The sequence below is a fragment of the Polypterus senegalus genome, chromosome 4 (genome assembly GCF_016835505.1).
Source record: "Polypterus senegalus isolate Bchr_013 chromosome 4, ASM1683550v1, whole genome shotgun sequence".
In the NCBI taxonomy this organism is placed as follows: Eukaryota; Metazoa; Chordata; class Cladistia; order Polypteriformes; family Polypteridae; genus Polypterus; species Polypterus senegalus.
In genome coordinates, this window is record NC_053157.1 from 233,088,862 (window position 1) to 233,112,907 (window position 24,046).

The following is a 24,046-nucleotide window of genomic DNA, read 5'->3' on the forward strand; positions in this document are numbered from 1 at the left end:
AGCGATAATGCGAAAAACATCGTCTGCTGAGTATTTTCTTTTCTGCACTCGCTTCGCTCCCTCGTGAGATGTTGATGCCATCTTGCCTTTGTTTACATTTCGTAACTCATGCACACGCAAGGATTAGATGTCGAGTCAATGAGTCTAACATTCCTCCAAGCAGAGAGGCAATGCCTGTGCCGTAACAGCAAGTTTTGTCGCCATTAACAGCTGATTGTCACCCTCTACCCCTGGATGTCGACAAAATTTGACATCTGCCCTAAAAGAGTTAAACCTTAACTAAACTTTTTATCTTATTGCAGATTCACACGAAAATGGCAGAATTTCTCCAGCATCGTCTGGTGAGACTTCTCTTCAGTGCAGACTGCAGCACAAACAGGACAAGAAGACAAAGAAATCAACAAATGGATCCCACAATTCAACAGCAGCCTCTTTGCAATGTAGTTCTCTTCCTAATGTCAAAAGAAGGACAGAAGCCATCAAAACCAACAAACAAGTGCATAAACAAGTCAGAACTCACATTGAAGAGAAACCACACTGTTGTGCAGAATGTGGTAAGAGATTCTCACAAATAAGCTATCTTCAGAGGCACACAAGAATCCACACTGGAGAAAAACCGTATTGCTGTCCAGAATGTGGCAAACGATTCTCACACAATAGTAGTCTTCAGGAACACGCAGTACTTCACACTGGAGAAAAACCCCATTGCTGTCTAAAGTGTTGTAAACGATTCTCACAATTAAGCCATCTTCAAACACACACAAGAATCCACACTGGAGAAAAGCCTTATTGCTGTCCGGAATGTGGCAAACGATTTTGTGACAGCAGTGCTCTTCAGAAGCACGTGCGAATTCATACTGGAGAGAAGCCATATTGCTGTTCTGATTGTGGCAAACGATTCTCACAAGTAATACATCTACACAGCCACACAAGAATCCACACTGGAGAGAAACCTCACTGCTGTCTAGAATGTGGAAAACGCTTCTTACTACCTAGCCGTCTTCACGTTCACACAAGAATCCACACTGGAGAGAAACCCTATTGCTGTTCTGAATGTGGGAAACGATTCTCTGACAGTAGAGGTTTTCGGAACCACATACGCATCCACACCGGAGAGAAGCCATATTGTTGTTCTGAATGTGGCAAACAATTTTTCACCAGCAATAGTCTTCGCCAGCACGTACAAATTCACACTGGAGAAAAGCCATATTGCTGCTCTGAATGTGGCAAAAGATATTCAAGTAATTCCAGTTTTCGTAAGCATGCGAAAATGCACACTGGCGGAAAACTTTTATTGTTGTTCTAAATGGGATATACTGTAGGATTGCCATTTTTTCCATATACACTTAAGAATTCACACTCAAGTGAAACAAAGCCCTGAGGTGTAAGTGAGGGGGAAGAAGGAGGGAGTCAAAAAGTCACCCACCTAACTACTCAAGTCCTTCACATGGTGGATTACATTCTATAGGATCACTACCAAATCATGTCACTGTGAATCTATTTTCTTGGGATTAAAGGACCAAAAAGTAATAATATCTCATTACTGGCCACATGTCTTCCAGGATTAAAAAGAGAGCCCACTGCCTTCCTCAGCACTATCATAAGTGATGGTGGTAGTGACTGTACAAGAACTACTGATAAAGAGAAAAAGAACTCCTATGTTTTTTGTTTTGATTTTTATTTAACCTTATACAATTTCTTGTATTAGGAATTTGTTAGTTTTCGTATACCCCTTGGGGTCAGAGCGCAGGGTCAGCCATTGTACTGCGCCCCTGGAGCAATTTAAGGTTAAGGGCTTTGCTCATGGGCCCAGCAGAGTAGGATCTCTTTTGGCAGTGACAGAGATTTGCACTGGCAACCTTCTGGATACCAGCGCAGATCCTTAGCCTCAGAGCCACCATTTTGCCCTATGTAGTGCCAGTCCTGATGAAGAGTGTTGCTGGTCCCACCACAAAGAAAACAAAGAAGACCACATAAACGTACTTGGTGCAAGAAATTGAGATGACTGGACACAGTCTAGTGGTAAACTGAGGATATAGAGGAGGTCATGTAGTGATTCTCAATTTCCAATAAAGGGATAAGCCTGGAGAACTCGGGTAAAACTTCAGTCCAGAAGTATAATCTGAAGTGACCTAACAAGTGCAAATGTAAGATCTCTAATCCTAACAATTAAAAAAAAAAAAAAAAGCAAATACGTCAAGAAAAAGGAAAATCTCCAAGGAATTACAAAAGAGGAAGTAATACATGTAACAAGTGGAGATCCAACAGGTATTAGAATGGAAAGGGAGAAGAGTGGGCACATTGTGTGGTGCCAAATATGAATAGACATACCCAATAAATGATTTTCATCTAAAGGTGGAAAGTCCGCAAGAGCATCTGATGCTCAAATAATAAAACATTAACAGAAAAGTAAGAGGTTCTGGAAAAGCAAAAAATGGATGTGCAACAGACTGAAGGCGACGGTGAAAGCCCAACTCCAAACATCCAAAAATCACAAGTGGATCCCATCCACCTGGTCAGGGGTGGGAAAACAACAAAGGAAATATCAGCAGAGTTACTGGAACTGAAAAAAAGAGGAAAACAGTTAAAGTGGATGACCCATAAAGAGCAAAAGTGACTCCATCAGTAGAGGACAAGGAAATTCAAGAAGTGAAGGAGCAGCTCCTGGACCTGACGTGAACACCAACATCTGCCAAACAGAGAAGTTACCAAGAATAACATGAAACCGAGCCGTATAAACCCCTAAAGGTGAGGTGAACACCGCCATGTGGGGTTATGGCAGGTGGTGTTTACTTGTCTATGATGGGAAGTTCTGGACTTGAAGCAGGCGATGTTTGGCTCTTCTATACTTGTGGGCATTGGCTGAAAGTTCACATATTAAGATCATGCAAAGATGATGGACAATGTGTGACACGGATGAACAGCCTGCCTTGCTTCTCTTTATCCTGTTTGTAAAGTCCAAAGAGCCCTCTACAGGTGATATCCTGATAAATGGCCAAAGTGATAAGGAGAAAGTTTAGACACAGAGACTGGCCTGAAGCACGGGGGCACAGCAAACCAAGCACAGAGCTGATTATTCATTACAAGGGTCTCTGTGATTTATTTTTCATGTAATTAACCCCTAAAACAGCCTACACTGTAATAGAGATAAAACACAACCAGCAATATGAAATGGACTTCACAACAGTGGAGAGGATCATCCAGTATGGGGCCAACAAAAGTCATCACCTCTAAATTAGCAGCACACATGAGAAAGAAGATCAACAAAGCTGAACTCCTCCTATGATGGACGGATGAATGGATTGATAGATTTGAAAGGCACTATATAATAAATATGAAAAGCACTATATAATAGAGCTGTAAAAGAGAGATAGATAGATAGATAGATAGAAGAACTTTATTAATCCCCAGGGGAAATGACTGAAGAAGACATTAATGCACAAGTTAAAGACTTCATGGAAAGAGCGAGGTCACAGAAAGGCCTCACAAACATACAACATCTGAAATTCTAGTGCTGGATATTAATATTTGAGGACTTGGCCTTCATTGTAGCAAAAAAAACAAAACTTTAAACTCTGAAAGAAGCACAAAAGGTAAGAAAAAACAGAAATAAAGGGGACAGAACAAGACTATTTAAGGAAAACCCCCAAACCCTTCCTTCTTGGCTCCTGTTTAAACTACTTCTTTTTTATCATCTTTGTTCTTTTTCATTATCATTCATTTTTTTCCATTATTTTTGTAATGCTGTTCTAGTTATGCATTATTTATTTCTTTCGTTTATTTTTTTTCTTCTTTTTATTCTACTTCATAATTCTTCTGTTTCCATGTACGTTATCCTGTTCTCTGATGTTCTATGCATTTTGTGGGTGGATTCCACAAGAGGCGGGGCCACCTGTCCATCACTGTTAAGGAACCACCCCCCCAGCCCTTTAAAGGCAGCCTGGGAATTGAAGTCCTCTGCAGTTCATTCCCATTGTTAGCTCGTTAGTCTTAATTCTTTTGTGATTTCTGATACAAAGAGAGGACTTTCTGCCCTGGTACATAGACATTTTTCCATATCGTGTTTTTCTGACCTTCACAGCTAGGATTGCTTTTGGCAACTTCTTTTTTTCTTTTTTGCTCTTTTGTTGTATTTTGTCCTTTAATGCACCCACCCATAAAAATCACACCGAAACCTATAAAACCTTGACCAACACACACAAATACACACAAGTAGAAAGAGATGAAGATAAGTTGTATTTTATCCTTTACTCTTAATAAACCATCCTTTTATAAAGATGTCTCGTGGCCTTGGTCTCTTTAAGCCAGGGGTTTATGGTTATCCTTTCACTTGCTGGCTAGTTTGAATGTATTTGAGGACATTACAGAACATTTTTTTTTTTTTTTAAATTTTGAAAGAGAAGCTCTTGGTGCAAACTGAAGTCAGCCCCTTGCCAGGATGCTTGGCTGCATTTTGGTGCACTTCCTCTGGGCAGGCTGGTGGGATTTCTGGTCTCATGCTATGCATGTTTTTGAAGGCCTTACACCACTTTGGGCAATTTGTGAGATAAAGCACAACACCCTAAACTATGTTTAAAATATGACAGTGAAACAACTAGGGCAGGGCAATATATTACATTTTTAATTCAATGTATAATAGAACTTGTTAGTACAGGCAGCGATTTTGGACTATAAAATAATGTTTAAACGTGCTGTCCTAAAGATGTGATTTGTACCCCTTAGAAACCCTGTAGCACCACACCAAAGGCCCCTCGCTCTTATATCTGAATTGGTGTCCTTAGAAGAGCCGTTCGGTGTTGACTCATAGCTGGAATTCACACAGCATTGGCAGGCTTCTCATTGTCCATGGCTCCCCTGCAGCTGGCACTGAAGCTATTCATTCTATTTGCAACTCATGGCCCTGGTTAATTCAACTTATTACAATAACCAACATGAACAGCAAGAATCCATTGGTACTCAGAGCCGGTGAGCGATGGCGTGTCACTACAACATATTAGAAGCCACCACTGATTCAAAATTGAGGGGCAACTTGTTCACGTCAGGGGGATTTTTGCTGTGACTCATATGACATGTGAATATCCTTCAGTGTCTGGAGAATACTTGCGAGAATCATGACAACTTGAAAAGGCCGGACCTACAGTAGGCTAGAGTATTAGAATCTCCAGCACACAGAAGACTAGCATAACATGGTCTTAATATTAATGTCAGCTAAGAGCTTCCACACTTCTGGACTCCAATTTTATTTGGATATCTGGGTGGTGGTTTCAGACCTCCTTTTATAGCATGTGAGGAGCTTTGAAGCAGTCTGTCATGACTGGGGAGTCCCAAAAAGCTCCAAAGCACTTTCAAAGAATAGCCTTCTGGGAGATTTGGGGGGTACCATTAAATACTGACAAGAAAGAGCCTTGCACAATCTTTAAAAATAAAGGCTTTGCACTACTCGTAGCTCCAAAGAGCACCAAGGAATTGCAGTAAGCAAAGTACCAGTACAGAGTCCAGAGGCGCAGTCAAAAACAGAGCAGAGGTTCAAGAATCATTAAACACAGGTGGGGCCATCAAGCGGGGTCATTTTTGCTAAATCGCTTTTAATTGGACCTCTCCAAATTAGAATCATTGCTGTTATTGAACTATCTGGAGTATAAACACATGTTTGGTCTCTTTGTAAAGGTAACATTCTCTAGTTTCACCCTTAGTAGTCAGAATCACTGTAGGTGTGACTGATCAAAAGTTATGCACATTAGAACTCACAAAAAAAATGAATTTTTTTGTTCTCGCCTAAGTTTTTTTATGAAAATAAAGGAAAATAAAGCTGCAGTAGGTAGGTGGGGACAGAAACACACTATGTACCAACAGAATACCTTGTTGACTACTCACATTTCAAATTTGAAAAGAATACCTGTAAAAATGACATTTTTACACCAGTTTTATGTGGGCATGCCCAGGTGCTTTTAGAGGGACCATTATCCACATTTTGGAACGTATGGAAAAAGTGTAATAACTTTTGAATGCTTCAACCCACAGATATCAATGAGGGCTCTACTGAAAGCTTACACCTAAAGGAATCTACATCTACACACAGTGTCACTCTATTAGTTATAAAAATAATAAAAACAATAAAAAATACACATTTCTATGTAAAAATAGTCAATACAAGTCTTATGGGCCAAAAATATATTTATATTTTTATTTTTACTTTTTTTATAAAATGCACACAAACTATATATATATTTCTTGTACAAACTGTTACAACACAGCTCAGCGTTTTTCCATGTGCCACTTGATGGCAGCAATCACTAGCAAGCAGAAAGCACAAGGGCGTGTCACACGTCGCTCTCTGCCATTAGACGTCTCCTGGGCCGGTCGAATACTTTCACAACGCGTACATGCATCTATTATTTAATCGAGCGTTTATTTACGTTTATCGGTATGTTTATTCATATTTAAAATGCGAAAAAACTTGCCGAAATCACAATAAACAACCACGCACCAACTCTGCAGACTGGCACAAATGCCACCTTCACGCAGCTCCGATCGTTTTGTTTACAAGTTAGTATGGCAAGTTACATATCAAAATGCTCGGCTGCTCATTGGCTGTAAGTTTTGAGTGTCACTCACAGTGTCCAATCAAACTGGTAGATTCTACCAGGGTTTGGAGTTTACGTCATCCTTCAAGCTGTCTGACACACTGGTTGGCTATACGAGGTGCCAGTCAACCCCAGGCCCGTCGTAATTGGCCAACTTAGGTGTCGATCAGAAGCTAACACTTCCGTGTTTCATGCGGTAGCATGGTTATCGCCGACAGAAACAAATTACGTCTGATATGAGCAATAGAAATGAAAAAAATTACGTAGGTGGTCTCAAGTTATGAAACGTTTTCTGGAGTTTTTGTCCCTTTGAGAATATATCGTGTGTTTTGGACCTAAATCGTTTTACTGGATTATATTCGCTGGAGCCTTACGGACACAATGGGATCAATACTGCTCGGAAATATTGATGTTTGACTTGCAGGGGGTCTTCAAAGGTAGGCACAGTCAACTCTTAAAAGTATGTACTTCTCTGTAAAAAAGGATTTAGTGTCAGTGCTGTGGTTGTTGTGTGTCAAAATGGTTTATATCATCGGAAAGACGAGACTTTGAAGTTTCATTTGATGGGTAGGGTGTCGAGATGCATGGCAGATGGGCATGCACACATTACTGTAACGTTTTTAAAACGCTGTTATGTCCCGGGACCGGTACGTGTGCGCGTTAAGAGGTTAAGGCATGGGCATGCTGGGTAGTTGCCCGGGGGCCCCATGCTAATCTATGTATGTTGTGACTTGCTGAGTGTTTGTGTAGGTAGAAGCCCCAATGTACTGCTTTGCCAGGGGGCATATAATCCTGTTAAGATGGCCCTGGTAACACAGAATCCAAAGACATCTTCGAGAAACAGCACAGGTCCGAACATTTGGGAAATCGCAATGCAATGGCAAAGACCAGAAACACTCCACACACTAACGTGTTTGAAACGAACCACTAGGAAGTATGGGAGGCCCTGCTAGAAGTAGGGTGAAGGGCCGTTCCTGGTGGTGATTGGCAGGTGGCTCCTCCCCCTTGGGGACCCACCCACAAAACACAATGGGCATAACCTAGGTCAAGGGGTGGGCAACGTCTGTCCTGGAGGGCTGCAGGTTTTCAATCCAACTCATCATTTCATTAGTAACCAATGATTGCCAATCTCAAAACGCTTTTTTAATGATATGGCTTGTTAGTCCGCAATTTAAGGTTCTTATATCGTAGATTTGTTCCTTCCCAAGGATATCATTTGAAGCCTAAAGAATATAATAATTTTCAGTCTGTCACATTTTTTCTATTACGTGTTTTATTAATTCAAACAGTGCATGATGAACACACACAGATGTAAATGGAAACAAGTTAGATGGAGAACTGCTGCCTGCTTTGTCATCTCCATCTTATTGCTAATATGGAGCCGTTAAAAAAAGAGTGAATGCAGCTCAAATAAGGGTGGGGAACCTTAACAAGCGAGACCACCAAAATGAAGCATCAAAATGTCACTTGAGCAATAAGGGCTTTGTCAGTAATAACTGACTTCTCATTAAAAAACTGAGTTGGAAGAAAAACCTGCAGCCACTGCGGCCCTCCAGGACCGACGTTCCCCACCCCTGACCTACTGTAGGTCATTACTGCACCGGTTACAATTGAACACAAAGAAAAAGATTGCAGATTAAAATGTGTTATTGTCACGTGTAGGGGTACGACTTTGGTGTGCAATGACATGCTTACTCGCATGTGCCTCCGCAGACAGAAAACAAACACCAGAGACCAAATAAATACAAAAAGTGACCGCAAATGTGCAAGAGAGCAGCAGTGGAGGTGACAAGATTACTGAATGAAGTATAATTGCAGTTGGGTAAGAACTGTTCCTGAATCTGGAGGCGAGTGTTCGGATGGACTTTAGATGCTTCCCAGATGGGAGAAGGGTGGAAAATGACAGTGCAGGATGGCGGGAGTCCCTGGGGAAATCGGCTTCAGGACTGCGGTGCCACTCGTCTATCTGATTTCCCCAGTTTGCACGTGAACTTGACGTTAGCACGTTGTTCAAACTGCGACATTACGCCGAATGATTCAGATTGGGTGCCTAATCTTAAGTTTATTTTTCAACCTCTTTGTTAACCCTAATTTTAACTTAGCATCCTCATTTATTTACCTATAGAACCCTAATGCACTGAAATTATTAGCTTATTTTATCCCAAATGAAAAACTTTTTATTGGTATCTATAACTTTGACACACCTTGTTTTTAGCTAAATTAAAATTTTGCCCTTTTAGATCATTATAATATTTTGTAATTAGATTATTATCTAAACTGTTATAATATGCATATTGAAATGTCTAGTTTTTGAGGCAAATATATCAGTATGTTTGAAAATATACTTATAAATTTTAAATGATCTGGTGGCAATTTTTTTGTATAGGGCTTGTTTTAAGGTTGTATTTAAAGTTGTAAATTACCTAGCGTAAGTGTTTTTATGGGGTACAAGTATATTCTATACATACGCAGGAAGTGGACCCGTACACCTGTCCTTTCATGGAAATCCAATCTCTGTTAACCCTAACCTAGCCTCGAGTCAGTGTCCTCCTGCTGCATCTCTATAGAAACACAATATTAGGAAAACAATGGCTATCCTAAGGATATACGTATCGGTTGAAGAGCTTGACAGAGGGGTGGGTTTCACTCACCTAGGTAATAGTTAGAATTTGTTGCAATGGCAAGTTTACTATTGACATAGTTATTGTTTAATATTATTACTCTTAGGTTAATGATATGATAGGGTTAATATTGAATTAGTTTTAATAACAGTGCTATATGGGACTAGGTATGATTGATTTTAGGTAGGGATGATTATTTAATGACTTTTTATTCTTTATTTATTGGGACATTACTTCTTCTTTTCTTTGGCGAGTGCTTTCTCTTTAAGGTTGCCTCCGGGTCGGTCAGGCTTTGGTTAGTGTGGTAGGCCCTGATTAACACACTGGTAGTTAAAAACCCTGGCTTAGCAACATCCAACACTCCTTTGACAAAGCTCTCGGGCGAGCGCCTAATCTTAAATAGTAAGGGACGCCTAATCTTAAGGTTGTACATTCCCGTCTATACCCTTAATATTTAATGTTAACCCTAACCTAACCCCGACCTAATTCAAAGTATACTGGGAAGATTCAACTCCCTTTAACACAATGTAGGTACATAGAAGGCCTCATCAGTTCCATGTAGGACAGTTTCTGGTTTATCCGCCGTATTATAAATTAAAGTTGGAGAAAAGGCACATACCTGCGTCCTTTCCGGTGCTCGTGCAGGGGTGTGGGGCGGTGTCAGCGGTCGCTTAAGGGGATTTTAGATGGTGTGGGTGGCGCGGCGGGCTTTCCGGGAGTTAAGTCGGCGGCCGCTTGTCCGTGTCTTTGGGAGACGTTTGCTTGCAGCCTGGGGCTTCGAGGCAGAAAGATAGGGCACAGCAATGGGGCTTTGAAGGCGGGATTTGTTTTTGGGATGGTTTTTGTTTTGTTGTTCGTTGAGGAGGACCAGTGCGGGTGTCGGGAGGTGTGCGTGGGCGAGAACTAGCGCCATCTTGTGATCAGTTGAGCGTGCCCGCGCGTGCGGATAGCTCCCAGATTTAAAGGCACCCGAAACGCGTGACAGGGGGATGGGTGTCCAGGTCCCTTGTCTGCAGATTGCTGGGAGAATTTATAAAGGACTATCGAGGAAGTGTAAAGAGGGGTGAGCAGGAGGACGTACGGTGTTGCTTCAGAACAGGAGCAGGTTAATAAAATGAATTTATATCTGAGAGAAGGACCCTGAGGGAACAATTGATGGGTGCAATTTTTACAGGATTTTTAATAATAATAATTATTATTATTATTTCTTTGCCTTTTTGGAATGCACAACGTTTGTGACTGTTTGCGCCACAATAAATTGCACTTTTTTTTTTTTCCAAATTACATTTCTGTGTCGGCATCTCCTACTGTTCCACTGACCTCGGTCCCTTTATCAAGGACTTGTGGTCCGCCAGATTTATCTGTTAAGGACCCGAGTGCCTGACATATACCACACGTTGAAACCAATCCAGACCTGTCGTAACCGGTCTACAGACGTGCTGCACTCCCCTCCAAAACATTGAGTGCGTAATCTGATCTCTCACTCTCCTGCTATATCACAATTCCGGGGACATTTTGACTGCCCCTCGTATTTATTTATACATCCCCACAACTGTGGCACAAGCCTCTCACTATGCTCTCACAATGTCTGTGACAGTAAATATCTCTAAACTTTAAACTAATCAGGACGAGAAGAGTTTTGATGAGACAGTAAATCGTATGACCCCTCTAAAAGGATGGGTTGGACCCACCTAATGAAGTGAATATGTGGAGCCTCTACGTTTGCTTTGAGCCCAACAGTATGTACCTTACTGAAAAGGCTTCTGTGTTTAAGTTCAGTTAATGTAATATTTAATTCTGCAGCTCGTCCCCCCAAAATTTAATCTTCTTGTCCTGTGACCCAACCGTTTTGTCAGTTTACCAAGGTTAATAATAATAATCATAATCATAATAATAATAATAATACATTTTATTTATATAGCACCTTTCCCAGGCTCAAGGCACATGAGGTGGTGTGAGAGTTTGGTCTGTTTATCGTTTACCACTCGGTGGTCTCCGTGAATCTCTGATGGCAGCCATCCTGCTCATTATGTTTCCACTTCTGGTCTCTGGGAAGCGCTACTGAGAAGTGCCAAGTCCTCCTTAAAATTCCTTTGAATCGAGTCCCACATTACAGTGAGCTGCTTGGTCATGAAGGACTTTATGTTTTTGAAGAGGGCATCCATTACTCCTGCATTAAATACTATCGACATGGTGATGGAGGATTGACTCTGCGCTTTCTGAGATGAAGATAACATTGTTCATTTGTGGTGCAAGTGTGTAGTAGTTGACAAGTCAAGCTAATGTACTTAAAGAGTATTAAGAGCAAAGAATTAGGAATAAAACAGATGGCCCTGAGGTCCACCTAATCACACGTCCACCCATATTAGAGGCAAGCACGACTATCCAAATTCTATATATGGAATGCATATATGTGCATAAAATACAACAATAAAACAAAAGAAATATCCAACAATTAGGCGTGTGCGGTATACATCGTTTACGATTATATCTTAATTGCTGTTTTAACGATGTGCGGAATTGAATAATCGAGTATGTAACTCGCTTTGCAAAAAAAAAAGAAAGTTCATTCACTAATGCAACAGTATAGACCACTGCGCGTGCGCAAATCGCGTTGCGTAGGCGTGAACGTCCAGCAAGCCGCAAGTTAGCGTCGCTCCCTGCCTCAAAATGAGTGAACAATCAGCACCAGATGATAGAACAGCCTCGCTATCTACGTCGGCAGAGTTAATTGCCAGACATCGTTCATTCTCACTCGCATGGCAGTGGTTTGGTTTTGAAAAGACTGACGTTGCTCAAAAGACTGCAATCTGCAAACTATGTGGTAAATCGGTTGCCGTTAAAGACAGCTCGTCAACTAGCTTGTTTCACCATTTGCGAACTAACCACGGCACAGGATACGAAGAATACGAAAAGCTTAAGGAGCCAACTGTCCAGCACAAGTCTAAAGTAACCAAAGCACAAGCACAAAAACACTCTCGGCAAACTTTAGCGGACTCATTCTACAAAAAAGTGCCTTACGACAAGAAAAGCAACAGATGGCGTGACATAACAAACGCCGTCACCAATTACATCGCAAAATATATGGTGCCAATTCAAGTGGTTGAGAGAGATGGTTTTAAACAACTTTTGAAATATATATTTTGACTGAAAATATTTCAGTCAAACAGCTCTGCCTAAGTTGTATGATTCGTGTCGCCAAACTCTGATGCATCAACTGCAAATGGTTTCACATTTTGCCACAACAACGGATTTATGGTCAAGCCGAACATCCGAGCCATACCTCTCCCTGATGGTGCATTTCATTGAAGAAAACTGGCAACTGCAAAGCTTCAGTTTGCAAACATCCTACTTTCCACAAGATCACACTGGCGACATCATTGCGCAAGGTCTGAAAGACGCGCTGGCATCATGGTCACTGCGAGAAGACCGCATGGTTTGTATGACAACAGACAGCGGGGCTAACGGATTAATAACTGAAAGAGGCTCCCTTGTTTTGGTCATAGCAACAACAACAACAACATTTATTTCTATAGCACATTTTCATACAAACAGTAGCTCAAAGTGCTTTACATATTAAAGAATAGAAAAATGAAAGACATAATTATAAAACAAAATAAATCAACATTAACATCGAATAAGAGTAAGGTTCAATGGCCAGGGGGGACAGAAAAAACAAAAACTCCAGACGGCTGGAGAAAAAATAAAATCTGTAGGGATTCCAGACCATGAGACCGCCCAGTCCCCTCTTCATATTGCGATTGGTGCATAATTTGGGGTTCTTCTATAAAATACAGTTTAGGTTAAATTGATCTTATTTATTATGACGTTTAAAAATACAAAAAGACCTGATAAGTAAAGTTATAGAGGACAAAAATAAAATTAAGTATAATTTGAAATAATACATTACATTATCTTGGAATTATCGTTATCGTCAAAGTCCCAGAAAATATCAAGATATTTTTTTTTTTCCAATATCGCACACCCCTACCAACAATATGGCAAAATATTTAAATTTTCCTGTTAAAAAAAAACAATTGTAATAAAACTGACTAAACAATTAAAAGGGGTGTGTGTGTGGGGATGCTAAGAGGTTTCTTTGTATAATTTAAAATCATAAAAACTTTCCCCTGATTTCTTTTTTCATACATCTTAACAAATTACACAATAATGTAAAATCTTGAACAAAAACCACCAATGAACTCTTTCAATCTGGATGACTTTTGTCAACACAAGGGTTTGAGGGCGGATGTGCACTAAACTCGACCTTCAGGGTAGAGGGGGTTTAAACCAGTGATTCCCAACCTTTTTTTTTGGCCATGTCCCACCTAGGCCTCTCGAAAATCACGATATCCCCCACTGTAACATTTACCTTATTTTTATTATTACCTATTCAAAAAGTGAACTTCAACTCATGTGGAGGAAGCCCATAATGTCATTAATTTGGTCTAAAACAATCTTCCAAAAAACATGGAAACAAAAGAGGGAAAGGATGCTGACAAAGAAATCACTAGGAAATTGTTAAAAAAATATATAATATGAATATGAAAATACAGCAAATATAGTTTTGAAAACATATACTAAGAGACGTGGTAGTCATAAATATAAAATAACTTTAATGACTGCTTCTTCTGTAATATTTGGATCATTTTATATTTTGTTATATTGCAAAATTTTATAGTCATTGTTATAATTCATATTATTTTAATGGTAAAAACAATTTCTAAGCAGAAAAACCCAAGCCGGTCTGCGATGGGCTGGCGCCCTGCCTGGGGTTTGTTCCTGCCTTGCGCCCTGTGTTGGCTGGGATTGGCTCCAGCAGACCCCCGTGACCCTGTAGTTATAATATAGCGGGTTGGGTGATGGATGGAAAACCCAAGCCGGTTGTAAAATCATAAATTAAAGGGTCCTTCACCATCCCTTCTATGTTTATATAAAATATATAAATGTCTCTGTAAAAAATAAAAAAAATATATTTTTTATCATTTTTAACAGTGAATTGTTTTTTTTTTTTCTTATTTCATTTAATAAATTAATGTACCTAAATTCTATAATTGTCCCCATAAAAAAATGAAATTGCCCCACGTTGGGTTTAAGTTGTAAACGTCAAGAAAACTAACCGTTATGTTATAGGTAGACCCTCTTTGCTAGGAGGACTGTTAGACTTCTTGACTTCACGTCAAATCCAGGCGTGTGAGTGAGTGAGTAGCGTAGAGTAGAAAACGCATAGAATGGCGACGACATCTGGCGAGGGAGCGAAGTGAATGTGCAAAGCAAAATAATACTCTGTGCGTATTGTTTGTTTATTTATTTTTTTAAACGATTTTATTTAACTTGACTCCTCTGTCTGTTTGTTTGTTATTATTAATTATTATTAAACGATTTTATTTAACTTGACTCCTGTCTGTTTGTTTGTCAGGGTCAAATCATGCAACTGATTTTAAACCCGCTTTTGGCGTAGCAAATTTCTTAACATTTTGCATACATGCTTAGTATCGATGACAATACAATAATCCGTCCAAACCGATGCAGTTACATGACACCTTTCGCCGTAATTAATGGTGATGCGATTCTAATTAACGCACACATTACAACGACGGAGAGAGAATATAGTGAGATATAGGAGCATACAAGTGAGAGACGCATCGGATCTCCCCCGCTTGCCTCTTCCAGTGAGTGGAGTCGGTAATACGCGTGCTGACTTTACTGGTTTATTCTTGCGAAGGAGTAGCTTTGACGATCACGGTGAGGAAGTACAGGCGTAAGCTGCAGCCGTTCTGTCGTCAATATTTCTTTTTCGCAGAGACCAAGCGGTAATCCCATAAGAGCCTGAACAGAAAAATAGAGATCAAAATTTATGTCTGTTTAGTATTCCAGTAATTCTGCAAAGATGATATATTATGTAATACTTTTAAAGAAGCTTCTCGTTCATGAAAAATGATTATAGAAAAAACATTTGCAAAAATGTTCTTGTTCAGAAAGCGGACGCATCTCCTTCTTATTGTTTGTTTTCGACTGGCCTACCCCTACCCTGATGTTAAGGTTCGTGCGGGTAAGGCGGGGTACACCAGGGTCCCTAATCTTAAAAATTTAGAGTAGGTGCCTAATCTTAAAAACAAGTGGCGTCCGCTTTCTGAACAAGAGCCAATAAAATACATATTTTTAAGTTAAACGGTTTTATTTACTTTAGTTATTAATGCAGTAAAAAGCAAAAAAAAAAAAAACATCTTTTACACAATTTTCGTCATTTACTGTAACTAAATGAAATCATGGGGCGCATATAAATGCATTCATTCAATCAATAATAGAATAGCTACATTCATCATAAAATATAAAAAAAACAACAACATTGTAATTCCCCAACATTCTTTGGATTTAGGATTCTCACAGAAGGGCTTGATGATGATGATGGTCACGTAGACTTCTTCCTTTTAATCCGTCCATCATTGTCGGAGCATCATGAAGCTTTGAGTAGGTGGAGGTGGCGCAGGCCACCACCACAAAGAAACCGGAAAAGAAACAGAAAAGAGAGTAGGGGTCAGTACCGATTTTAGAGCCACCATGAATAGTTGTTATGATGAATTGAACATACAGAGTATCAGGATTAAGTTAAATTACGATTAAAATGAAGTTATAAAAAGGCCATGTTAAAGTAATGTGTTTTCAGCAGTGTTTTAAAGTGCTCTACTGTATCAGCCTGGCGAATTCCTATTGGCAGGCTATTCCAGATTTTAGGTGCATAACAGCAGAAGGCCGCCTCACCACTTCTTTTAAGTTTTGTTCTTGGAATTCTAAGGAGACACTCATTTGAGGATCTGAGGTTACGATTTGGAATATAAGGTGTCAGACATTCCGATATATAAGATGGGGCGAGATTATTTAAGGCTTTATAAACCATAAGCAGAATTTTAAAGTCAATTCTGAATGACACAGGTAACCAGTGTAGTGACATCAAAACTGGAGAAATGTGTTCTGATTTTCTTTTCCTAGTTAGGATTCTAGCAGCTGCATTCTGCACTAGTTGCAAACGATTTATATCTTTTTGGGTAGTCCTGAGAGGAGTGCGTTACAGTAATCTAGTCGACTGAAAACAAACGCGTGAACTAATTTCTCAGCATCTTTCAGTGATATAAGAGGTCTAACTTTACTTATGTTTCTTAAGTGAAAAATGCTGTCCTAATGATCTGATTAATATGTGATTTAAAATTCAGATTACAGTCAACAATCACCCCTAAGCTTTTTACCTCCGTCTTGACTTTTAATCCTAATGTATCCAGTTTATTTCTAATAGCCTCATTGTATCCATTATTGCTGATCACTAAAATTTCAGTTTTCTCTTTATTTAACTTGAGAAAATTACTATTCATCCATTCTGAGATACTAGTCAGACATTGTGTTAGTGAATCAATAGAATTGGGTTATCAGGTGCTATTGATAAGTACAGCTGTGTGTCATCAGCATAGCTGTGGTAGCTCACGTTGTGCCCTGAGATAATCTGACCTAACGGAAGCATGTAGATTGAGAATAACAGCGGACCCAGGATAGAGCCTTGTGGAACACCATATTGGATATCATGTGTCTTCGAGTTGTAATTCCCACAACTAACAAAATATTTTCTCCCTGTCAGGTAGGATTCAAACCAATTTAAGACACTGCCAGAGAGGCCCACCCATTGACTAAGGCGATTTCTAAGAATGTTGTGATCAATGGTGTCAAATGCAGCACTCAGATCTAAGAGGATGAGAACAGATAAATGGCCTCTGTCTGCATTTACCCGCAAGTCATTTACTACTTTAACGAGTGCAGTTTCTGTGCTGTGATTTGTTCTAAAACCTGACTGAAATTTATCAAGAATAGCATGTTTATTTAGGTGGTCATTTAACTGCATAATGACTGCCTTCTCTAGAACTTTACTTAAGAAGGCAGGTTAGAGATGGGTCTAAAATTTTCAAGAGCGAGGGGTCAAGATTATGTTTCTTAAGTAGGGGTTTAACTACAGCAGTCTTAAGACAGTCTGGGAAGACCCCAGTATCTAGTGACGAATTTACTATGTCAAGAACATTATCAATTAGCACGCCTGATACTTCTTTGAAAAACCTTGTTGGTATCGGGTCAAGGACGCAGGTGGAGGGTTTTAATTGAGATATTATTTTTGTAAATCAGGTAAATCTATCCTAGTGAAAGAGTTTAATTTGTTTATAACAGGATGTTGGGGTTTAGGGGATCCTTAGTGTTGGGGAGATATACTATGTTATTTCTAATATCATTAATTTTTGATTGAAAATACAGCGACAGCCTCACAGGTTTCACTGGAAGCACTTAGGAGGCATTCCTTTGAGCTACCTGGGTTTAGTAGGCGATCAATTGTTGAAAATAAGACTCTGGGATTACTAGCATTGTTATTTATAATCTTGAGAAATAGCAGCGCTCTCAAGACGGACAGTGTTATTGTATTCTGTTATTTTGACTTTTAATATTTCGTGGTGGATAGTAAGTTTAGTCTTCCTCCATTGACGCTCAGCTCTACGGCATGTTCTCTTTAAATCAGACACTCTTTGGGTCTTCCATGGTATAACAATGCTAGAAGATTTTTTCACTGTCTTTTCAGGTGCAACTATGTCAACAGCAGCTCTCACTTTAGAATTAAATCTTTCCACCTTACTATTTACATTGTCCTCGCTATTATAGCTGGCACTATAAACGGACTGATTGCTTAAAATGTTTGTAAGTTTTAAAGCTGCTGCGAATCAAAGAAGCGTTTTTAACAATATGCTTCTCATGAGTGTTTTTATCATTATTTCTATATTAAAAGTAGAAGAAAATGGTCTGATAGACCAATATCAATGATCTGTTTTATATCAACTTTCAGTCCTTTAGTAATCACTAAGTCTAATGTATGACCTGCTTTATGTGTAGGCTGATTTATGAGTTGTCTCAAATCAAAAGAATCCAGGAGGTTCATAAATTCTTTTACTTTTAGATCACACTGATTATCTATATGAAAATTAAAGTCGCCAACTATTAGGAGTGTGTCATAGTTAGTAATTAAAATTGACATTAAGTCAGAGAATTCCTCAAAAAGACGTTATATTTAGGAGGTCTATACACGGATAGTACTAGAACTTGAGAATCTCCATGAATAACAACGGCGAGATACTCAAAGGACTTGAACTTACCAAAACTGACATCTTTACATTTTAATCGCTCGAGTAAATGTTAGCCAATCCGCCCCTTTTCCCTGGCGGTTTGCATGAGTAAAACTGTAATCCGGAGGCAGATTCGATTAAAACTGACGCGCATCTGAATTCAGCCATGTTTCATTTAGTGCAATAAGATCTATTTTTATCACTAATAAGATCGTTGATAAAAACGTTTTGTTAGTTAAAGCTCTAACATTTAATAGTGCCATATTTAATGTTTGGAGGTGCAGAGATGAGTACTATGTGCGTTATTGTTATTTGGAATAGGAACTAAATTATTATTATTAGCGCTCTGTGTATATTTTTGTTTAATCTGTGATCTGTTTTATAGTTTTAATACATTGTTCCTCTAAAATAGTGATTTTAATTAGATTATTGGAGTTTATGCCGTATTTCCTAGGTTTTCTACGTGCATTGAGATTGCTTATTACAGTATTAATGGTGTGAACTTTAACGGAAGACTCTATTAAACATTCATCATGTCCTGGCACAGCAGTATTATTTCGGAAGGGTTAAGAGCAGAGATAGATAGTCAAGAAAACGAATTACCTTCGATATGTTTTCGGAGAGGACCCGGCGCGAAACTGTTCGGATGCAGGCCATCACGCTTGAAGAGACGCGCCTTTCCAAAAGAGATTCCAATTGTTGATGAAGCCGACATCCTTCTTCTTGCAGAAACCCTGTAGCCAGTTGTTCAACCCTAGCAGACGACTGTAGTACTCGTTGGATCGTCTGACGAGAGGTAGTGGACCCGAAACGAAGATCTTTGCCGATGGGGTCCTCTCCTTCGTGTCTCTAATCAAAGCTGCGAAGTCAGCCTTCAGGATTTCTGATTGTCGGTGCCTTATATCGTTTACGCCGGCATGCAAGACGATTGATCCAACTGCCCTCTCCTTGTGTTTCTTGTAGACTGCTGGCGCACGTTTCATTACATCTCGGACACGAGCACCGGGAAAACAAGAAACAAACGATTTTGCATTAGGGTATGCGACATTAAGGTTTCTAACGATGGAATCACCTACCACTAATACATCACCAGGTGCTGAAGGCGAAATGGGGACGCGGAGAGGGTCAAACCGGTTCTGAGATAAAATGCTCGCCTGTGCCGATGGAGGTGCTCTGGCCTTGAACCCCGCCTGCATAGCTGAAATCCACCGAGGTCAGCAGCGGCGCTCCCTACGAGACGCGGGGGTGAGGTCGGCACAACGCGGGGTTGATGTTTCGCCGGTTCCAGATGGCAAGGACGGTTTATCCAACAGCCGGGCCTTCAGATTTCTCAGGTATTTCCGTCGGGACAGGAGTTTCTGAATCTTTTCATCAAGTGCTTGGAGTTCCTCAATTACGATTCCATTCCAATAACATTCCAAACAAGTTTCAAAAAGTAAATACAATCGTTTTACTTCTTCTTTTTTTTTTCGTGCATCATTGTTGAATTGGACTAATCGAACTCTGATTTTGATGTAAGTGATCTGGAAATCAAAAATCAAAGTGAGTTACCTGCATCAGTCGGTCGGACCCCAGCTGACGCGCCTACGGCAATGTTCGCATGGGAGGACTGCACTGCGCAGACACTTTATGAATTCCGATTTGGATGCAAACGATCAGGAAATCGAAAATGAAAGTCAGGGACCTGCATCAGCTGATCAGTCCTCAGCTGATCGCAATGCCGGACATGCTCGTTTAGCTGACGTGACTATACGGCGATGTTCGCCCTGGAAGGACTATACAGACGTAGATCTGTGGGGAGGCACGCTGGCTACTGGGCTTCATCAAACGGCACGGCGTGCTTTTGGACATTACGGATTACCGGCCACTCGACTACCTAAGGCTGTTTGTTTCCAGAAAGCGCCTTTCAGCTTATGAGTGATGAGACAAACGGGTATGTAATAACTATGTGAATATACATACTGTAATGGCTCATGGAACATAAAGCAGAGTGACATTTGTCATAAATAAGCATTGTATGTTGATTTATGTGTGAAAACATTGCTTTGTGTGCTTTTTGGAAAAAAAATATTTAATTCGTCTTCTTTTTCTGTCCTGCACCACCTTGCTCATCAAACCCCTTTCCTTCAGATCTTCTTTTACTTTACATATCCACTGTTTTCTCTTCCCCTGTATTTCCATTCCCGTCACTCTTTTCCCCACATCTTCATTGTCTCTCCACATCACATGTCCAGACCAATTCAACCTGCCATCCTGTGCTTTATTTGATTTCTCTCCCAATGTTGTTGTACCTCTGATGGTCTCATTTCTTATTCTGTCCTTCTCTCTTTCTCCACATATCCATGTGAACCTTTTCATTTCTATCACATCTAACTTCCCCCGTGCTGCTTCTACTGGCCATTTCTTAGCTGAATACATCATTGCTGGTCATATCACTGCCTTAAAAAGCGCATGTTTAATTCTTTGATCACACAGTACACCTGATACCTTCTTCCAATTGTTCCATCAATCAAACAAATTTATTCAAAATATGTTAGTAGAGGGACATGAGAAAAACTAATAGCCACAGTCTCGATAGCCACAACACCAGTTCTGGTGGCCTGCGGAATTCTCCTGATCATCAATCAGTCAGTAAAGGTGGAAGTAGAGGTGGGGTATCTTAGTGTGTTTGTAATCAACAGGATAAAGGAAGGTGGACTGCTCAGAATAAGTTCAGCATCATGTTTACGACTGCAGGAGAAAGGACATTATTATTTCAAAATGATTAAAGGGTAAGCAATTACTCCTCTTCGGCTAATTTTGTCTGTCAGTCCATCAACATTTGCTACGAGTCAAAGGCACTTCTTTGATTTTTTTGATGCAGACCATCTTTTGCCTTCCGCTATGAAGGACAAGGCACTATAAAGGTATTAAATCAGGGTTCTCAACTCCGGTCCTGGAGGGCTGCAGTGGCTGCAGGTTTTCATTCTAACCCTTTTCTTAATTAGTGACCTGTTTTGATGTTAATTAATTAATTCCTTTTACAGTTTTCTTTGTAGTTTTTCTTGCTTTATGGTCATTCCAGTGTGTTTTCAGACTGAAGAATCTATCTATCTATCTATCTATCTATCTATCTATCTATCTATCTATCTATCTATCTATCTATCTATCTATCTATCGTGCCTTTCATATATATTTATCTATCATATATATATAGTGCCTTCCATATCTATCTATCTATCTATCTATCTATCTATCTATAGTGCCTTTCATATCTATCTATCTATCATATATATAGTGCCTTCCATATCTATCTATCTATCCATGTATCTATCTATCATATACAGTGGTGTGAAAAACTATTTGCCCCCTTCCTGATTTCTTATTCTTTTGCATGTTTGTCACACAAAATGTTTCTGATCATCAAACACATTTAACCATTAGTCAAATATAACACAAGTAAACACAAAATGCAGTTTTTAAATGATGGTTTTTATTATTTAGGGAGAAAAAAAATCCAAACCTACATGGCCCTGTGTGAAAAAGTAATTGCCCCCTTACTGTGGTGTATCACACCTGAGTTCAATTTCCGTAGCCACCCCCAGGCCTGATTACTGCCACTCCTGTTTCAATCAAGAAATCACTTCAATAGGAGCTGCCTGACACAGAGAAGTAGACCAAAAACACCTCAAAAGCTAGACATCATGCCAAGATCCAAAGAAATTCAGGAACAAATGAGAACAGAAGTAACTGAGATCTATCAGTCTGGTAAAGGTTATAAAGCCATTTCTAAAGCTTTGGGACTCCAGCGAACCACAGTGAGAGCCATTATCCACAAATGACAAAAACATGGAACAGTGGTGAATCTTCCCAGGAGTGGCCGGCCGACCAAAATTACCCCAAGAGCGCAGAGATGACTCATCCGAGGGGTCACAAAGACCCCAGGACAACATCTAAAGAACTGCAGGCCTCACTTGCCTCAATTAAGGTCAGTGTTCACGACTCCACCATAAGAAAGAGACTGGGCAAAAACGGCCTGCATGGCAGATTTCCAAGACGCAAACCACTGTTAAGCAAAAAGAACATTAGGGCTCATCTCAATTTTGCTAAGAAACATCTCAATGATTGCCAAGACTTTTGGGAAAATACCTTGTGGACTGATGAGACAAAAGTTGAACTTTTTGGAAGGCAAATGTCCCGTTACATCTGGCATAAAAGGAACACAGCATTTCAGAAAAGAACATCATACCAACAGTAAAATATGGTGGTGGTAGTGTGATGGTCTGGGGTTGTTTTGCTGCTTCAGGACCTGAAAGGCTTGCTGTGATAGATGGAACCATGAATTCTACTGTCCACCAAAAATCCTGAAGGAGAATGTCCGCCATCTGTTCACAACTCAAGCTGAAGCGATCTTGGGTGCTGCAACAGGACAATGACCCAAAACACACCAGCAAATCCACCTCTGAATGGCTGAAGAAAAACAAAATGAAGACTTTGGAGTGGCCTAGTCAAAGTCCTGACCTGAATCCAATTGAGATGCTATGGCATGACCTTAAAAAGGCAGTTCATGCTAGAAAACCCTCAAATAAAGCTGAATTACAACAATTCTGCAAAGATGAGTGGGCCAAAATTCCTCCAGAGCGCTGTAAAAGACTCATTGCAAGTTATCGCAAACGCTTGATTGCAGTTATTGCTGCTAAGGGTGGCCCAACCAGTTATTAGGTTCAGGGGCAATTACTTTTCACACCCGGCCATGTAGGTTTGGATTTTGTTTTCTCCCTAAATAATAAAAACCATCATTTAAAAACTACATTTTGTGTATACTTGTGTTATATTTGACTAATGGTTAAATGTGTTTGATGATCAGAAACATTTTGTGTGACAAACATGCAAAAGAATAAGAAATCAGGAAGGGGGCAAATAGTTTTTCACACCACTATATAGTGCCTTCCATATCTATCTATCTATCTATCTATCTATCTATCTATCTATCTATCTATCTATCTATCGTGCCATTCACAATGTATCAATGTATTATATAGTGCCTTTCATATCCATCTATCTATCTAGAGCTGTGGCCCACTGACACGTGCATTGACGCTTTCCAAACCCTGAAGTTGTAGGTTCAAATTCCACCACTAATGTAGTGTGACCCCGAGCAAGTCACTTAACCTGCCGGTGCTCCAACTGGAACACCTCAAAGAAATGGAATCAATTGTATCATAAATGTTGTAAGTCACTTTGGAGAAAGGCGTTGGCCAAATATGTAAATGATGGCTTAAAGAGCAGACATCCAGTGCGCACACAGTGCACTTCATTCTATGTTTAACTTTTTAACTTTCGATGCCTGCTCCACTATTCATTGCTCCTTTTAAAAAAAACAAAATGACACAACTAGAAGGTTTGGTCTTTTGTCGTTTCATTCTAGGCTGGCAGTAAAAGGACACTTTGGCACGGTGTCTGCAGACACTTTAAACACATCTGCAAACAAGTTTCAAATGTTTTATTTGACACCGTTCTGACTGAGGGTGACAACTGAGAAGAAATTAATTCTTTTTGGACACTTTAGACTCAGGGTGGACTGCGTAAGTCCTGGAAGGCTGCAGATTTTTGTCCCCATCCAGTTTCTTAAGGAGAAGCCAGTTATTGCTGATGAAGCTCTTTATGCTCGAGTGACATTTTGATGCTTCATATGCTTGTTGAGGTTCCCCACCCT

The 24,046-nt window shown here is 39.9% G+C and overlaps 1 protein-coding gene across 1 annotated transcript in view; it reads left to right on the top strand.

The window, feature by feature from the left end:
• The window catches only part of LOC120528896 (zinc finger protein 2-like), a 63,548-nt gene extending 61,826 nt beyond the window's left edge, over nt 1-1,722 (top strand). Inside the window, exon 5 of the mRNA XM_039752972.1 lies at nt 303-1,722. Coding sequence (XP_039608906.1) covers nt 303-1,306 — 1,004 coding nt within the window. The 3' untranslated portion in view covers nt 1,307-1,722. The remainder of the gene's footprint in view (nt 1-302) is intronic.
• Nucleotides 1,723-24,046: the final 22,324 nt, after the last annotated feature.